This window comes from Aulonocara stuartgranti, assembly GCF_965226115.1.
Source record: "Aulonocara stuartgranti genome assembly, chromosome: 4".
Classification (NCBI taxonomy): Eukaryota; Metazoa; Chordata; class Actinopteri; order Cichliformes; family Cichlidae; genus Aulonocara; species Aulonocara stuartgranti.
Window position 1 is genome coordinate 3,317,140 of NC_138942.1, and position 19,791 is coordinate 3,336,930.

Here is a 19,791-nt window from a genome sequence, read left to right on the forward strand (position 1 = left end):
ATATATTCACGATGTCATGGGGTAAACTCTTCTCGGAGTCACACAGTGGTTATTTTCCATCAGCTTTCTCTTCGTGGGAGGATTTGTCGGAGAAAATGTAAATATGCTAGTAATTAAGCATCCTACTCCATTAAACTCTCGGCTTTGAAAAAGGCACCATGAAGTGACTTTTGAGCCATGAAATATTTTAATCATTTTCCTCCTTCTACTCTTTATAGCTAAGAACAACAGGCACATTTTCCTCAAAAAACAATTTCTGTTTAATTAGAAGCCAAAGCTCTGTTACCTGTGGCGTTTGATGTCCTTCTTTTTGTTACATCTTTTAAAGACTTGTTTACCAGCGTTCGCTGTGCACGCGTGCTCCAGCGTTACTTTGAATTCGCCAGCGCGTACAATATTAAATATACATTTCACTGTAAAAACTCCTGGCTCTTCTTACAGCTGCAATGAGAGTAGCTTTGCCACATGCAACACAAGCAAACCCAACAGGATTCCTAACAGCCTCTTGCATCTCCGTTTGACATTAATTGACAATCAAACAAGGCTTCACATTAGACATTTATGAGATCAGCTGAATTATCTATTTAATGTAACCCAATTATATGCAACCCTTGTGCACCAATCAACGCTAATTCCTGACTCATAAATGACAGCAACAACGACAGATTTAATCAATAATAAACATTGATGAAAACTTGCGACCTGCTTAGAAAAAGGGTAATTAACAAGAAGGGAAAGGGCTTCGTTGGATTTCATCTTTTGGAATATCGCTCTGTGATCCTTCGTGTTTATGCCGTTCACAAGAATCTCCTAAGCTCACATTCCACCATCAGCGAGATTAAGTGTAAAACAAACATTCGCTTTCCCTTTGACAATTAGGGATAGACATTTATCATGAATTCTTAATGCAAGCTTCAGCCGCTCCGGTTCTTAATTAAAACCTTGTAATTTTTATAAAATTCTTGCCGTAAAACTAAATTTCATGAATTATTTAGCCAGCCTTTTTTCAGCACTACTAGCTACACACCCAGCCAGCCAGCTGGGGAAGAACTGAATCCATAGGTGGGCTCACCTGCACTTTAAGGCCAGAGAAAACATCTTAGTTATGCCTTTTAAAAAGTCTAATATGAAATGCATGTGTGTGTGTGTGTGTGTGTGTGTGTGTGTGTGTGTGTGTGTGTGTGTGTGTGCGTGTGTGTGTGTGTGTGGTGGGTTTTCCTCGTCTCCTACATCCACAGCAGAGGATTCACATCCAGGTCTTAACCTTAACTAACACATGTCAACAGAGCGGGCATCAAAAACAACATTACAAGCTTCGGGGAATTCCACACCTGTTAGATTCCACACAAGCGCGTGAAATTCTTCCAACAAAAGTGAAGGTAAGTGTGCACAGAGGGGCCTGCTGCTCTTACCAGTCTTGTAAAGAGGGGCACTCCCAAATGCCAGAGGTGATCGTTCAGCAGTCCGCTGTACACCACGTTCCCGAAGACAGCAATGCTTCCTGACTTACACAACGTGTTTCCTGCAGGGACACACAGAAACACGAGCAGGTGTCACCGAAACGGACAAGAAGCAGCAGAGGGGCGCCTCCAAAAAACACAAATAAAGCAATTCAATCGCAGGAAATCATTGCACAGGAAGAGGCATCATAGAGAATGCAACATTGATTGTTATAAATATTGATTTTGAGGTTTATTGACCTTACGTGCAGTAAGGAATACAGATAGGTGGCTTGGCTACGATCAATAAAGTTACACAATTGGGTCAAGTTGATCTACCAGCATAATATAAATAACCAAATGAGGTTTAGTATCAACAGGAAAACAGTGGGGAACATTTAATACGCCAGAAAATAACCGTGAACTGACCACCATCACATTTAAAGGATATCCTCTATAACCACTTAACTACCCCGTGTCTGTTATGGAATCAGCTCAAAAGTATGAACCCAAAATAAAACAGTTATTGCTCCTAAACCTTTGCGATTATAGTCTTGACTCGGTTCTCCCGTGAGATGTAGCACTTCAGGGACTACTATTAAAATGTCACAATAAGTGATCTGTGATAAATGCACTTCACCGAGGCACATCATTTTGGCAAAGTTTCAATGTATGATCAATTTACAGTTCTGTTTTTTGGGATCTCGAGAATAACGCGCACAAATAAAACACCGAAGCTTTCAGTTTGATGAGAAATGTGCGTTTTACCCAGATGCTACCCAAACGGGTTAATAATGGGCCTTGGTAATCTGTGTTCAGGCCGGCGCAAATTACTCGCAGAAAGTGACACAGCCATACTCTAACTTACTAAGTGCAACGCTGGCATAAAATTTGCATGTTTTTGGTGTTTAATTCAAAAACCAGGGGACTGCTGAAAAATTGATTTTCGAGGGTGCTAGTCCCGAAGTCACGTCCTGTCTCGCAAGTCTTCCGACGCAACCTCTGCAGCTCTCGCCGAGGACGTCCGTCACCTTTACTGTCTGTGATCCGAAATAAACGAGCAGCTTCTGCAGCACCCGATATTCAAATCTGCACCGTTCGAGACTCAAAGTTAAACAACGGTTAATTTGTTGGTCCCCGTGCCTACTTGTTCCTATTAAGTTTTACCATGTGCAAATACATCTTTGGTCAGCTCCGGATCCAATTTAGAAGTGGGGGGCTTATGTATGATTACAATACAAACCCTCAATATTCTCAGTTTACAGCAGGTGCACAAAAAAAAAAGCAAACAGGACACAAACACAACACACACAGTCCACCAAAGCGCCGCTCTGGCTGAGAATACAGAAACTGGATTTCAATGAGCATTATTGCATAATAGAATGGCAGTGCATCCATTGCTGACAATATAGAAAGATACATGCTAGATATGCCTACCTGTCCTGGGAGTACAGTATAAATATTGTATATATAGAATATCATTAGTATGTACTCACTGATATCCACTGATGCTCTCGTCTGAATCATTGTTAGCATGTTATAGCTGTTTCTCTCCCACCTGAGTATATGATTGGGTGATATTACAAAATGCATAAATACTAATAAACAGCAATAAACTGCAGGTTTAAATGTTAATTAATCTATTGGATGGCTAAACTCATGTCATTCCTTTTCCACTGAACAGTGTCAACCCACACTTGGACACGGAGACGTTTAATGTGCGATTAGCTTTAAACTCAAAGCGAAACTTTTTACCACACTTTTTCATGCAGTCACGAACGAGCAGGAGCTGAATACCATCATCTTCTTTCTCTGTGAATCGCCCCTCGTGCTGTTGTGTATCATCTCAGCCGTTTTTAAAAATATATATTTTCGTATTGAACTTTGTGTGTTGTGCCATGATGTATGTGTATAATTTTGAGTTTGTTGTGTTTTGCTGATTTGTGTTCGTTTTATTGTTCTCGTTTTATTGCCCATCCAAGGATGGCCAAAGCAAATTAACTTATGCCATAAACGCTATGGTATGTATCACCGATTGCCGCTCCGCACCGGTCCCCGGACGAATGAAAATTAAACCTTCTCTTATTGATGAATCTCTTACTGTTGAATAAGTTAACTGCAAGTGAGCCCAGAGGATCCCGAATACTTCGGGGTCTATATGAGGTTTTCGTAGTTGCATAACAACAGTGGCATGCTCGGCAGACACACCAAACCGCTAGCGGACTGTCAGGTTTACTGTATCACAGAGAGCATCATCCTTCTTTATAAGTCATGTTCGGTGCCACCGAGCATCACAGTTCGCCCTCTCAAAGACGCTCTTAATTAGCTCAGTGCCAATGAGGTGCCTTCACAAACAAAAACGCACACATGCGTGGCATGCGTGCCCACACACACGGCCCCGAGAGTGTGATGTACCGCACTCTGATGTCCCTATGAACGTGATGAATGCAGCTTACGGAGCAGGCGGCACAGAAAACACAGGTCTCCATTGTAATTTCTGCACAATGGAACGCTGCAAAGGCACACCAGGGGTGGAGTGAAGCAGTGCTGACAAGCAGCACATGCATTATTTAAAAACAAAAGTAAAAAATGCCCATTAAAGTGTCAGTGGTGCTTTCGGCAGTGCTGGCTTGGGCGCGGTGTGCGTATTACTGTTATTAATGGGCCAGGCGTGGGGGGCATTGCTTCGGTGTGATTGCTCTGCTGCTGTTGCTATCCGCGGTTCAAGCCTCCTCTCTTTTTTTCCCCCCATTTCTTCTCTGTATGTGTGCACGAGGAAGAGAAACAGATAAAGAGCGTGCTACAGACAGAGACGGAGAGACACCGAGAGACCCTGAGTGCACAGTCAATGAGCTCCTACAGCTAATATCATTTCACATTATTGAATGCATATTAAGGCAGAGAGACCTTGTCAGATAAATAGGAGCACCAGTGCTTATATCAAATTCTGATCTGCCTTCACGGCCATGTCTAAAAAAAAATGCTGGGAATGTAGTCAGCATATTGAAAATAAGTGCACACCATTTTTCTTTGCAGTTTAACATCAAGGGCTATACATTACCGCTACTGACACAGCAGAATGAGGTCATTGTGCATGTTGTAATTACAGCTGGGTAAACACTCTGCTCTCTGCTGCAACACTGGAAACAGAGCACTGCGAGACTGACAGAGATAAAAAAAGAGGGCACCGACGCCGATGACTTTTAAGTGTTGGAAAATACTTGCATCAGTGGGAATAAATAAATTGAACACAATGATCACGGGTGTATGATCAATTCCAGAGTGATGCAATGCATTGAAATCAATCAGTGCACCGGCTGTAATGCGGTGCGCAAATAATACATACTCATCCCTGACCTATTCTTCTAGAACCGGTTTGTTATAGTTTTATTGATGGTGTTTATACGCAGGAGACAGAGCACATAATCAAATTTTGCATATTTGCATGTAGAAAATGTCACATAAAAGCGACAACTTAATTTTCCCCCTCACAAACTCTGCAGAACTCTATAGCCAGCGAGCTTTTGTTATTTATTTCTTTACAAAAAATGCATTCAAAGCTGCCTATTCGCGCCAGTGGACCGTCTGTATTTTCCTTCAACTTTAAGAAAAACTGAGCCTAACTAGCGACGTGTTGTCTAGCTGTTCATTTTTTCCTTTTTTTGGTTATTAATCCCCTTTTTTAAGGGCTTGTCTCAGCAGTTGGGTGTTCTCTCATCTGCAGGCTTGACAGCATTGAGCCCAACCTCTGATTAATTATTAATTGTGTGATTAAAGTATGTGTTGGCGGGGGTATGCAAGTGTATGCGTGTGGCTCCGAGGGAGGGGGTAGGAGCATGCAACGTGCTTTACTGTACTTTGCATTATCTACAACTCGGAGTTTTTATTTCTTGCATTTCACAGCAAGAGATTTAACTGCAGGCATCAAATTTAATACCCAAATCACCGGGCATGTACAATACCTGCAAGAGCAGAAAAAGGGAAGGAGAAAGTATTGTTTTATTAAGTGATGCCTTGTTGAGTCTGGCTCAATATATGGAGAGTTTGCTCCACATAGATTTCAAGGTTTACGCGGCTATCAGTTTTTCAGGATTGAATCTGCTTATAAATTATTCTAAATGTCAAGATTCAATCTTAAACTTGATCATTTTCAAACTTTTCTAAAGAAGAAAACAAATGTTCACTTGGATAAAAGTGGATTCAGTTCAAATATTTATTATATTTCTCCCATATATGCAATCATGAAAATGCACCATCAGTGCATCAGAGAAGATGTATTGACAGCTCTGAAAATTTCTCCATCTTACCAAGTCTGCACTTGAGCCCTAGAGAAAATTCAAAAAATACATTTCTAGTCCATCGCAGCCCGTTTGTTCCAGAATATTCTGCAGCACAAACGAGGTTCAGCCGCGAACGTATTTGTCTCAACAAAATCAAGTTAAAAGCTCAATTACAGGCCGAATGAATTAAAGAGATGAGAGGAAAGTTTGGCCAGCGTGGCTACAGTAACTGTGACTCATTATAATTAATCCGAGTCCTTCTAAAAACAAAGCTATAAGCATTTATGGGTACATTTATTTGAAAACAAAAACTGACTAATATGAAAATGCAGAGTGCTGGATCTGAAATATTTAAAGGGATTATTAGACAGCACTAAAACATTCATAAAAGACATCCCTTAGTTCCATCTTTCTTAATTGGGAGGACTTGCTTCTTCATCCTTTATGGTGTAAAGAATATGTGTAGGTTTGGGACTGTTGTTTGGGGAAAAAGGCAATTAACTGTAATGATATCACCTTGGGCTTTAGAAAATTGTGATGGGCATTTTCACCATTCTCCAACACTTTATAGTGTAATGTCCATTAGGCAATAATGGAGATAATCATTAGTTGCAGCCCTGCACAGTTTAGCAAAACAAACTAGTTAGTTCACAACGTGCATTATATAAGAGAAGCGTAAGAGAGCCATCTGAGCATAACGTTGTGGTCATAAGGGTGTGTGTGTGTGTGTGTGTGTGTGTGTGTGTGTGTTGGGGGCCTTCCATGCTCCTCTCCTGGCTTTGCCGTTGGAGGTGGGTCGCTTTAAGAATTCAAACTCCACAACGTGCAGCTCATTTCTAGCAAAGAGGCACATTGCTGCAATGCAATAAGGGAAAACAACACTTTTAATAATTCAGGCCCTGAGACCGTGAGGGGGGGGAGGCGGAGGGTGGGTGGGGGTGGGTGGGTGGAGGGAAGACGTCTTAAAGTACCGCAGAATGGCTCATTTAGCTCCTGCTACGCATTATTAAAGTTGTATCGAACCCCCTCCTGGGTCTTTCCCTAAGTTTTTTTTTCATTTTCCTTTCCTCTTTCCCCTAAAGCCTGCAAGGTAACCAATAACAGCTACCAACATTTATAAACGACAGAGTATCCTGCACCTTAGAGGAGGAGGTAAACAATGGTGTAGCTCTTAATCTCTCTTTCTCCCTGTCCTCCCCGCTCACTAGTCCTCCGGTCCGGAATTTGTCAGTGCTTTATCCCGTTTGAGCCGTAATACACAGCCCTCTCTGTCCAGATTATTTTCTGCTTGAGCTCAGCCCACAATGCATAAAAAATGCGGGGAATGAACCCTGTGTGGCATCAAATTGAGTAATAAAATTGTGTTCACGGTGGCACTGATGAACGCATGATGGTACCGTTAAGGACGTGTTCAGAGGTACCGTAAATTGCCTCTGAGCCTGATGGCAGTTTCCAGAGCAAAGACGGGGAATATGAATAAAAAATACACAGGCAGAAGAAAAATGGGAGCGAGCTAAAAATGCAGATGTGCTCGTTTTTGGTTTTTTGGAGGATATTAACTCCTCAACGTCCAGTTTCCCACTCCTTCATTACAACGTGAGGAGCTGAATGTTTGATAGCGTCACACAGACTCTGTAGCCTGGCCTCGAAACAGCTTTGTGATGTTTACAGTTGGTAAAATATTAAAGCCCGCCCCCTTTCTCTGTCTTTAGGGCTGCATTATGTGTTTGTGGATCACTGTATACAAATTTCCTTCAAATCATTTGGACACAAGTGGTATTCTTCAGAAACTCTAGCAGAATAATCACATTCAGCCTTACAGAACATTGTTTTAATTTGACGTTCTTACTTTAAGGTACGTTCGATTCCATACGGGCCGAGATTAACTAAAAACCACCACTTATTAAAATCCTCTCAAATCCTCGCACGTGCCGTGCTGGTCAGCCTCTGAACGGAGCTGTTTTCTTTGTGAAAACTTGACATTTCAGAGATACTGTGCAAGGCTTTCAGCCGGCAGCAACAAATTATGATTATAATAATTTATGATTACTGCTTACATTGCACAATACAATGAAAAAAAGTAAAAGCCTATTAAAATGTCCATTTAGGATATATACACCATAAACTGCTGCAGAGGTCTTAAATCAAAGCCTGCTGTGCTGTAAGAGATGCAGAGACTGAAGGCAGGAGGTCAGGAGAGAGAGAAAGACAGGGGGTGTCAGATGTGTTATGATTGGCTGATATATTGGTCTTTTATGAGATATCAAAGTGGCCATGTCAGTGTTGTTCACGGGGTATCGGTCTGATGACCGATTTCATATTCATTGTTGCATATGATATACAACTTCTTTATAAGACACTTTGAAACTGAGCTGCTTCCAAACCAATAACAAAATCCAGAGTTTTTAAGACTAAACACTTTTTGCTTTTTTTCTTGGGTTTGACAGGAAAACTATTTGGTGTGTTTACATTAACTGTTAAGCTAGAAAGACGACCAGCTGGCCAAACAGCCACTCTGGCAAAACTGTTTGTTGTACCAGGGTGCAAACATGGTTTTATTGCTGTTGGGTTGTTTTAACATAGGAGTTGATAAGGACTTCAGCCTCAGCGCGCCACTGCAGGAACTGCAGTCTTTGGGACTTTTATTTGGCTTTATTCTTCAGTTTTTCACCCTGGAAGTTGCAGCTTTGTTTGTTGAGGACCAGTTCAGTGACTGGAATTTCCACTTGGTATTCCTGGTGCAGCCCTGTTATCTACTGTGAAACCAGAGCTGGTCTTGGCATTTATTTAATTTACTTTAAACAGTTCCTTAATATTACTTTTAAACTGTGATCCAAATCTGCCCACAAGCTTCCAAGCAAGAAAGCAATATAATATAATCAATATAATAATATTGCAATATTATTGTGCATAACCAATCAGAGTTGGAGTCTTCTTCTGGGATGTCCTTCAAGTCTTTTGTAGTTTACTGCTAGTGTAACTTTCTAACTGGTATGAAATCACGTGAGTGGCTGTGATGGACTGAATTAAATTAAGTTCAGCTATTTTATACGTCGCCAAGTCACAACAGTCACGTCAGGGCTCTTTGTACTATAAGGTAAAGACACTACAATAATGCAGAGAAACCCACCAACAATCAGACAGTCCTCCATGAGCAAACATTTGGCGACAGTGGGAAGGAAGAACCCCGTTTTAACAGAAAGAGACCTTGAGCAGAACGAGGCTGTGACAGCTGGAGGCGAGGACAGACAGCTAATAAATGCTGTGTGTAGATGTATCAGCTGAAGCATTCAATTAGCTCACTGACAGCAGGAAATACCAACTTTAAAGGGAACAAACTGTCAGGTGGAACAGATGTTTTTCCCCTGTGACAGGCTAGTTTTAGCACATTTTAAATAAAGAAAATAAAACCAATCTGTAATTTTCTAATACGAGTAATTAACACCAAAATGAAACACATAAATGATAATAAGGCTTAAAAAAAGCTGAATCGTTGCCCTGTTGACCTAGATTATGTTTTTACCACCTTATATTTAATGGTCTAAAAGCTATTTCAGATATTTTTCCATCCTGACAGATATGCAGTAAGAAGCAAATTGAATTTTTAGGAAGCACTTTTTAAATTCACAAAATCTGACAGCTACTGCTTCAGCAGGTTCAACCACCAAAGTATCTGCACCTTCATAAACACAGTTTGATGAGGTGCCTTGTACATCAAAGCAATACCAATGCAGCCAGCTAGTCATCCAGCCAGCCTGAACGTCAGAGAAACCAGTCAGCTGCTTTGTCTCCCGCTGAGTGTCAGACTCTGACGTTCCTTTGCCATCTAAGCTGACTAAACACAGACCCCGTTTTCTTCAAAGCTATGCAAATTAGCCACGTTGCTAAGTGGATTCCTCTTCTTTTTTTTCCTCTGTTGGAGAGCCGCAGGGCTGATTAGGCCCAATTTCTATCTACAGAATGTATACACACTTACATACAGTAAAAAAACTGCTGCATTACTGCCCATGGGCGATTCTTAGTGGTCCTTCCTTTCTCATAACACAGACCTGCTTTCAATGGGTCGGTTGTTGAATTTAAAGTGAAAATAATGTACGTTTCTCAGCTGAAACGAAATTAAAAAAAAGGAGGTGGGAGGGAGCTCGTAAAGATCAAAGCGCAATGCAGAAAACACACAGCGGCAGTCATCTTTGACCTCAAAAAACATGGCTGCTCTTTGATTGCATTATGTACATTACATGGCAGGAAGTATGCGGAGAACTCAGCAGACCTAATGTGCTTTGGTTGGGATTTTTTTCCACGGCTTGCCATCTAATGACGGGAAAGCCGAACGCTACGGCGTGTAATATTTTATAGCTGCGGCTCCCAGCTTGAGAACTGGGACATCCACCAAGAGTGACGAGTTAAATCTGAGACACGATTTTAATCACGTAATCTGTCTTTTCCTTCATATGAAATATTAAAAAATGTAAAAAAAAAAAAATACCTGATAAAAATTAAGATACTTCGAGAATGAAAAATAATCTTTAAATTAACAATTATATGCAACCCAGTATCTGGCCTCAACAACACTCAAAAACATGGATTCAGACATACCACATGACGTAACATTAACATTAGCATAATATATTCAGCTGATTCAAAATGTAAGCCTTTATTAAGTTACCTTCAATTCCACCTTAAGGTAACTTACTCACTGTTCACTGACAAAACTGTTTTTGGGGTTAATTGTAAAATTACTTCAGTATTACAACTCGCCATTGTGTAGCGCTGAGTACTTTTGCAGCGTTTGAGCCGAATCAAAGTGAGCAGGTATGTTGGAGCTGCAGATGTGAGGCAGAGGGGTAGGTGGAGATAAAAGCAGCAACTAATTATTCATAGATCCATGCATACTTAAGGATGCAAAGGTGCAGAGTTACATCTAAGCCATTAAAAAAAACTTCTAAATATGTAATTTTTATGAACACAGACAAGTTTGTAGGAGTCTAAGCCTGCAGAAGAACAAAGGAATCGCGAGCCTAAACTGCGTTTTAACCTCAACATCAAGCAGGCCACCAGCTACCAGGATTCAGATTGGGTTTATAGGCAAATCCTCAGAAACTAGTGGATACAGATTAGAAATTAACCCTGATATATTTTAGCATTAAAGACTTTCTGCTGAAAGCTTTTTCTATTCGGATCCTCCAAAGAGGCGAATATTCTATAAAAGAGACGAACGCTCTCCGATGCTACCGTAAGAGATTAAAATTAAAAGGATGTGCTTGCATCTTCATGCCAGTGTTTTGGAAAGGTCCTTTCCTTGTTGATCGTGGCAAATGATCTCTTTTTCTTCTTTGCATCCCTTTTTTTTGAAGCTGTTCCAAAAATGGCTCATTGCTGTCTTTAATCATTCCTCATTAGTGCAAAGGCCTGTTCACTTACAGTGGAGAGATTAATAGGTCACTGGCAATGGGCACCATCCTTTGGTCCGAGCTGCGTGGGCCGGCTGAGTCGTGGGGGTTTCGGGATAGTTGGGAAAATAATTGGAAGTGGTGTTATGACCTCTCCTCTTTCTAACGAAACGCAGGGAAGACGAAGGCAAAGGCTGATGATGTGGGGAGGGGTAATTTTGGACTTATCATCATAATAATTATCATTGTTATTGGTGTAAGACGAGTGTGTCGTTGCTGTTGTGGAATCATCCTAAAAACAGAAACCCTATTTGCCAGAGTCATTTCCATTTCATCTTATCATTATCATTATCACCATTATGATTTGTCACAGCGTTTTTATCTTAATTGTTCTCAGCATCATTGTAACATACAGCCGCTAATGACAACCTCGAGATGTGGAGTGCGTGTGTGATGGGGGAGGGGGGGGGGGGGGGGGGGGTCTAAATGCAGAGCTAAATAATGCAACTACAAAACAACCAATGGAAAAATATCTGAACTGCCCAGCTGGCTTGAAATGTTCTGGAGACACAAGCGAGAGGAGAGAAACCCAAAGCTGTTTTGATGTCTCAGTCTGGATGTGCGTTGGCAACAAGCGAGGGCCTCGGGATTCCATCAGGCTATTGATCGTTACCAATGCTCAGGTCCTGCTTTACCACCCTTATAAACAATCTCTCTGTCAAGCACACTATAGGGCAACAAATGATTTTATTTCATAGATTTTCGGATTTGATGAATTATTCACTCACACTCTACCCTCGGTGCTGAAGTGGGGAGAGGCTGTTGAAACGGAAAAGACAAAGAAACTTCAACATGTATCACACACAAGCCCGTGTGCATGAACGGTTTCTGTTTCAAAAGGATTTCTTCTTCTTCTGCAGCTTTTTTTTCCCCCCTTTCACCAACCCACATCAGCTCTACTTTGTCAACATCAGCTGAGTGAGAACTCCCAGGGGCTGACAAATCTCCTGTAATCTGCCAGACCTCCCCTGCATGTCCGGTGCTGTTGTTTTCCTGTATCCTTCTAAGTGTTATTGAGTCTGAAAAATTATCAATTTGGATCCGGTCCAGCACCTGTGAAAAGCACAGTATGGCTTCTTTTTTTTCTTGCCAGCGCTGTTGAATTACACCGCCTTTAGTAGCACACACTCTTGGCCCAGATGTTCAGGATAATGTGACAGTAAAACTACAAAGAAAGATGGTTACAGGCGTTAAAACCAATTTACAGCTCGGATTTTGCGACGTTTTCTATTTTGTAGGATGCTTAACTGTGGAGGTCAATTGCTGCATTTTGGTAGCGACGTCTCGTTTCGTGCACGCGTTGCGATTGTTGGCGTCCTTGGACGGCGGCCGAAGGCGTCTGTTTATTGAAGGTCTCTGGTGGCCACAGCTGGATCGCGTCGCTGGGGGAAATACTGCAGCCTATACTGGTGGAAGCTGACTGGGGTCTATAAAATATCAAAGCGGATCGATAAGTCTGACCTCATGGCGTATCCGTGCTTTGCAGGGAGGCAGGGTTAAACCCAGTCGAGAGAAAACAAACGCTTCACGACGGTGATTTGCAGATTTTCCAACAGGACGCCTTTTGATGCTTTCGCCTCTTGCAATAAAGATACATAACAATGTGGCTTCTTTGTGGCTGCAACAGCACCAGCTGGAGTCATGCTGAAATTAACTTTAATGCCATTCTCTCTTGTGTGAGAGACAGAGGCTGAATAATGTAGCAGTGGTAGCTCACTTCCTGAAAAATCTCCAAATTCACATGGGATGATGATTGTTGTATTGCACTTGGCATTTGTGTTGTATCCAGTATCAGACCAAGGCGCTCTCAATTGCACCCTGGAGGCTGGAGCTCACTAACTGAAGGGAAACCAGGTCAACTGATAGGGGAATTGTGTAGTTATCTTTATATGTGCGTGCTGCAGATACAGCGGCGCAGCTCACGCTCACAGCTCGCTACATTTTACAAAGCAATCAGGGCCCGTCATCGACACAGGGCTAAACTACAGTAATCCACTTCTTGTTTACTAATGAATCGCCATTTAGGGACGCAGCTCATTTCTTTATCGGGCTGAGGGCGGGGCCGACACTTGGGTACATTCACATGCGAGTGAGGGAGCGCAGGCGCGAGGGGCCAGCGGCAGCCTCCCAGACTTGACATCCCATCGTGCTCGCTGGGCGGCTTGCTGGCAATGCAGAGTCTGTTTGTTGTGCATCCATCAACCCCGGTGTCCTGGCCAGGAGCCGATCGATAGCCAACACAAAAGCTCATTGATGACAGACAGCTCTTGACAAACATATAGCATTTTTTCTGTCTAGTATAGCAATAATCTCCAAGGTCACTGCGAGTCATTCGACGGCGGCCGGGACGCGAGGAGCTCCTACCGAGCCTTCCGTGTCTTTTCACGCTGGGGAACAAAAACGGCCTGATGCATTTTAAGTCAGCGCTGAAAGCTCTTGGCACATTGTTAGGCAGCTGTACACAAGAAGAATGAAAGCACACATTCTTGACAAGTGGCGAAGCTGCTGTGACATGTCACTGACTGACAGCTAATGCCCCAAGGACACACGAGCAACCCGGCACTTAATACCGTAACAGAAGGCCAAATTACTGGACAATCTCGGTCAGCATGATTGCAAATAGCGGTTAATATTTTAGGAACGCTTTCATGAGAAATCTTAGTGTTCTGTTTGCCTGCTGCAAAAGTTTGTTTATGTGACAGCCCAGGAAGTTGCACAGCCACACATGCGAGCGCGCGCACACACTGAGACTACAGGTGCGTTAGGGCACAGACTTGGAGTTATAATAAGAGGGCCAGGCTCCCCCCCCCAGGCCATCCTGCCAGCTGGCCGGACTGAGCGTGAGTGATGCCCGAGTGAGGCAGCCCCATTAGGGAAGTGCTGGTGGTGAGTGCAGGATAGCTCAGGTAATTAAAGCCAAACCAAAGCAGGCAGCCGAGGCGGGGGCTCCCAGATTTATGTGGCTGAGTAATGCACATACTGAAGTCAGCTCGCCATCCAAAGGCCTCGCTCTCTTACAAACAGTCTCAAGAGGCATTAGCTTCCTCACCACTCTGATGCAGCCTATTACTCTCGCTCACTCCATCTAGTTCTTCATTGCTCCGCTGTGTGACTCACACAGAACATCAACATCTTTGACAATTACGGCTAGATTTAGATTTTCTTTGATATTATTAGTCAACCGCCGCCTCATGAAAGGCTACTCGCTGACTGGCACATTAGGCTTGATTTAGGGCATTTATTTCAACATTGTCAATGGAAAAAGCATCTAAATGTGCCTAACCTTTAGTGCATTAAAGACCCGTTAATGCATTGTTAGAAGAATAATGTCATATTAAGTAAAGAGACGCATTGCGGGAGCGTCGCGTTATCATCGGTACAAATGTACTTTGGTTTTTCTTTCCAGCATTTTTTTTTCTTTTGTTGTCGTCTTTAAAAAGAATTATAAATCCTTAATGTCAGGGTTAGACCGCCAGAGTTTTGGATCATGTAGAATAAACTTTACAGGTTTTCTTCTGTCAAATATCAAACATGCAAACACTGAAAACAAATCCCACACACACACGGCAACGCGCCGCCTCACAATACAGATGTGAGCAACTGTGGAGACGGCGCTGTGAAAGCTTTCTCCGACGTGAGCAATAAAGCGAGAAGCTGGTTGGTGAGACGCGGTCAGCCTGGACTGCGCTTGTCTTTGAAATTCTGCTTGATTTGCTCTTTGTTATCACGAGTCTGTCTCTGTGATCCTGCAGACATCCACCGTAAGAAGGAAAGGACAGTTTTTAAGTCATCTTTGAAAAAAGACACTCTCGGTCTGCAGATGTCGAGGTTTGAGTACGAAGCCGAACAAGGATGAGACATTAGCAGCTGCACGTGGTTATCGCTGTATGGAATGATGGAGCTGCAATACAGCGATGATGCAGTCCCGGTTTCAGAACGGCGACATCCCTACAGCCAAAGCACGAGTGTCGAGGAAAGGGTGTAAACTGAGAACATTCAGCAGATTTGTAACGCCACACGAACATATACGATTTTTGAAGATGGGTGAGGTCCGAGAACGGGTGTGCAGTGCGAGAAAAATCAAAGGGAAGCTTATTTGAGAGCAGCTATGATCTTTGCTACACCTTGTCACTTTCTCCTGACACACATTAACGTGATGCCGAACATTTCGCAAAATGATAACAGCATGTCTGAGCAGCAGATAGATTCCTGAAGTCAACACTGTCAAGAAACTGTCAGAATAAAATCTCAAAGATGAAGCTCTCAGAGGAAAGCGACCACACTCTGTTTTGAGGTTTTTGGTCGATCACACCTGTCAGCTTGTACATTAGTTACTTATATGGGGCCTTGTTAGCCGACTGATGATGTGAACAGCTACGGGCTACCTGCTGCTGCGGATCGGCTTATTTCTGACCGGCATCGCTGATCAGATGTGCCGTAAAAACAGATCAGCTTAGATACTCAAACAGAGAGCTGAGATCAGGGGTGACTGTAAGGTAGCATACAGTAAATCCAGCCTCCTGTCAGATCACATTTCATTCCCATCTCCACAGATGGAAAGATAGCCGGAGACGTATCAGATGGACAATGCTTAGATTGTCAAACAGAAAAACAGATCAACGAGAGAGAATGAGAGCCAGGCGGGCTTGTCCTCGGGAGGGACAGCAAATGAGAAAAAAAAGCCAGATGGGCAGACAAGCATAAAGTAAATCATGGAGAAGCTCCCCAATACCAAAGCGGTATGGGGAATGGCAGGGCAGGTTGGGAAGAGTTAGCCGCAGTGTGCATCAGCTAGCATTATCAATGCTGACAGGCAGACAACCCGTTTATAGGGAAAGGGGGGAAAAAGCATCAAGGAAATCCTGCTCGTCTATCCCCAATTGAATTACTGCCGTGATCCAAAGATGGGAGGAGTGAGTTGGGGTGGGGATGTGGGGGGCAGTTGAAGGAGGTGGGGTTGGTGGGGGGGGGGATAATATTCTTTGACGAGAAGGGCCGCTCCAAATGCGCACAGAAAATGTATATCCGTACAGTCCGTCCCCCAGGGCTCACATCTCACAACTTTGCCCATCTATTTTTATTTGTTCCCCGTGCTTCTAGTTAAAGCAGTGCTGCAGCCTACAAAATGGAGAAAGGGGGGAGGGAAGGGGAGAGAAAGGGAAAAGGGGGGAGCGTGGAAGCACTGCTGGGAGGAGATCGCATGACCCCTGCGATGCCGCTGGAATACTAATGTCACACAAAGTTCCCTGGAAAAAGCTACAGAGGAACAAAGTGCACAGAGAGACATGCGTGTATACACCGCGCAGTCGCATATACCCACCCACGCGCGGGAGGAAACGGTAAAGTCGCTGAATAACTCGAAAAAGGAACGCGTCCGCCAAACAAGCCCCTTCGGACCGACGGGAATCTGGATGAGACGCCAGCGGCGTCCAGTTTAGCCAAACACGCCGTCTAATCTCTCATTAAGCTGTCTCACCCTGAGCCAGCTGCCACAATACACACAACGTGATGCAAACATCGGTAGATCCTGCATCTCACAGGAGGCTTCCGATTTATTAAAACTCGGGTCTCATTGTTGTTCTTTACTTCATTATTTCTTAATTTTGTGCTCTCCCAGCTAATGCAAAGTGCTGCGAAACAAGAAACTTCAGCTCAGCCAAGTTACGAAGGTGAGGCCACAAGTGGGTTCCCAGGAAGTGCATGCACGTGCATGAAAACACCTACATCGCTGCAATATGTACAGCGGGCGAAAACAGGAGGCAAGTAAAACTTCCTATTAAACCAGCTTTAATAATGTTGGCTGCAGTTCATCGAGAGGACGCCCGCCCTAAATGAACACAAGCGAAAGGAACGAACAGGCAAAAAGAACAAAGTTTATTTTATCTGATCATTCATAATGCATGCTGACAGGTCAGTTAAGGATTTATGACAGGACATACTTCTTTGATGGCACCCATTTCCAAATTATAACTACAACAGATGTTAGCAGCGTGGTTAAATTAAACATACTTGTATATCAGAAGCAGCTGGCTGCCACGGTCGAAGGTGACTGCTGTCAGGTGGCGGCAGCTAAAAATTTGTTGCTGCTGCTCGTACGCGGCTCAGTACTAACGCGGAAAAGTATACAGCAGGGAAAAAGACGAGAAAAAGGAAAAAATAAACACATTTTTATTGTTTTATCAAAAATAAATCAGAAAACACACAATTTTTCTCTCTTTTTCACTCATTTTAGTTTTTATTTATCCTGCGAGAACTCCTCATGAAGCTGAACTGTCTGGTTTTTGGTACTGCAGTACCATAAATAAGCAGCCTCAACCCCCGGGCCACGGACCGGTACCAGTCCGTGAGTCGTTTGGTACCAAATGTATGGTTTTCAGGGTTTTTAACGTCAACTCTGTTTCCCTGGGTCTTTTCCCGTGTTGTAGTTGTGTGTCTTATTTTGAAAGGAATATTTACACATTACCATAGCGACCAGAGAGCATTAAGAGGCAGAGAGGAGGATGTTACTTTAAATGTTGTTGCTGCATTTCACTAGGACGCTGCTAATAAAGTTACACAATTCAAAATATGCTCAGACACCAACACAGCTCTACTGTATTTCCTACTTTGCGAGTGCTCGATGGTTTCAGCATCGGCGTTATGGCCGGGGATGCGTGGCTGACCGAAGGAATGAGCTGTCAAAACTTAAAAAAAATAAGATTTAACTTGCAATAAACTGTAATTATTCTTAAGTGCATCCAAAATCTCCTCGCTGGAAGCTTTTAGTAGCTTTGCAGACTGCACATTAACCATTGAATTCTACAGTACCAGTGTTTTAGCTCTCAGAGAGAGACTGATGCCCCGGCAGAAATTGTTGTATTACTGCCGATGCTTCCCCTCAGCCGTCGGTGAGCAGGAAATAGGAAATGATGCATAAGTACCAAGGATTTACTGTCACATACAGTATGGCTGTCATCACACAGAGGTGCATCATGAAGATATACACCTCCAATCCTCCGTTTCTACTCAGCGTCTTTATATCTCCGCCTTAACCCAAATCCCCGGCTGGCATTGGGAGGCATCGGTGGGGGTTTAAAGGTGGGGGCATTTCCTCAGTCACACCTGCCTATTATGTTTGCTACTCAACTTAATGGCACTCCCAAGTACCCCAAATGTCTTGGTGAAGATCATTTTCTTGACAAAATGCTCAACTCTGGAAGCTATTGTGCAATATTTCCAGAACACCTGTACATAAGCTTGTTTGGTTGGGGAAAAAAATGATGCAAGTCTAAAGAATCTACCCAGCGTTTCTCATTATTATCCATTTTGTCTCGCTCAACACCTCAGCTACTATCAGTAGGTGGCACAGTTTGAAGTGTATCATAATACCCAGGCAGTGCTGGTACCTCGCCGAAACGGGGAGATATCCACTAAAAGCAACTCGCAGCAACATTCATTTATACTTCACGTTTTCATTAATGAGTTATAAGCATGTGACCGCCCAGAAGATGCGGCTGTAGTCATTAACACAATGCGGCCGCCTCATTAATGGGGACAGACCATTTGGAATGAGCCAATTGAGCACATGCTGCTTAGCCAATCCCACGCGTTGCTGTACGCCATTGATTTCATTTGACCATTATCGTCCGAGGTTGTGACCAAAATTAGATGCAGCCTGGATAATTATCTGACAGTCGGCAGCTAATTATCAGGCTGCAGGGAGACACGTACACAAGAGAGGGTCACAGAAACCTCCTACCATCTCTCGCAAACCAGTCATGTGCGAGGCTCGTGTTGGAGACAACAGTGAAGGTGGAGATCAGGTCGAGTGATTTCACTTAAGACCTGAAGCAGGTTCCTTCAACAGAAACGGAGTGAAATGAAGCTTATTGTAAAACCTGGCCAGACTACAAAAAACACGGCTCTCACAAAAAGGCAGGAGGGAAAAAATATGAGGCATGATGCTTGGCCTGATTTTTATCTGATGAAAATTATTTCCATCATTCACGTAACGGCGGGAGGACTCTGCAGACAGAGCCAGCAGACCATAACACACACTGTGTAGTCAGTCAGCCAAACAAATGAGTGGAAGATCAGGCATAATAGCAAATTAGCACTGTGCTGCTTCCCAGGGATCAACTGCTGTTTGGTCTTTTGTTTGGCAGAGATTCACGAGGAGATGCCGACATTAATGGGGGATTGTAGTGCTGGGGGACAACTCTTGAGGTCAAAGGTTACCCTAACTAATTACCTAAGATGCTATTCCTTTCTGCTGCACACAAAGGGATGATATTGTTGGAGAGAATGACATAAGCAAACAGCATTGGCATTGCTTTCTTTTTCAATTTACACAACTCACTAACAAAAGCAGCTGAAATGAAAAACCACAAAGCAAGAATGTGGATTCCAGCTTCTCAAATGAGGACTACAAAATCCAGCTTCTTATTCCTGTGATGTCAAGTTGTTTGGCTTTTGCTGGTAAGACCAAGCTCACATTAGACACATGCTCTCGTAGATTAGTTTTTAGGCACCTAATCCTATATTTAACAGTGATTCGTGAAAAATGTATCATTTGGTCTTCGTGTTACCAAACGCTCTCAGTAATAATGACGGCAGAGCTTTGACACACATGCACATTTCAGA

General features: G+C 43.1%; 1 protein-coding gene across 3 annotated transcripts in view; it reads right to left on the reverse strand.

Moving 5' to 3' along the window:
• Positions 1–19,791, reverse strand: part of LOC309704600 (RNA binding protein fox-1 homolog 3-like) — a 352,816-nt gene that overhangs the window by 130,869 nt on the left and 202,156 nt on the right. For all 3 annotated transcript variants that reach the window (XM_082529847.1, XM_082529845.1, XM_082529846.1), the window contains exon 6: positions 1,413–1,522. In XM_082529847.1, the coding sequence (XP_082385973.1) occupies positions 1,413–1,522 (110 nt within the window). The remainder of the gene's footprint in view (positions 1–1,412; positions 1,523–19,791) is intronic.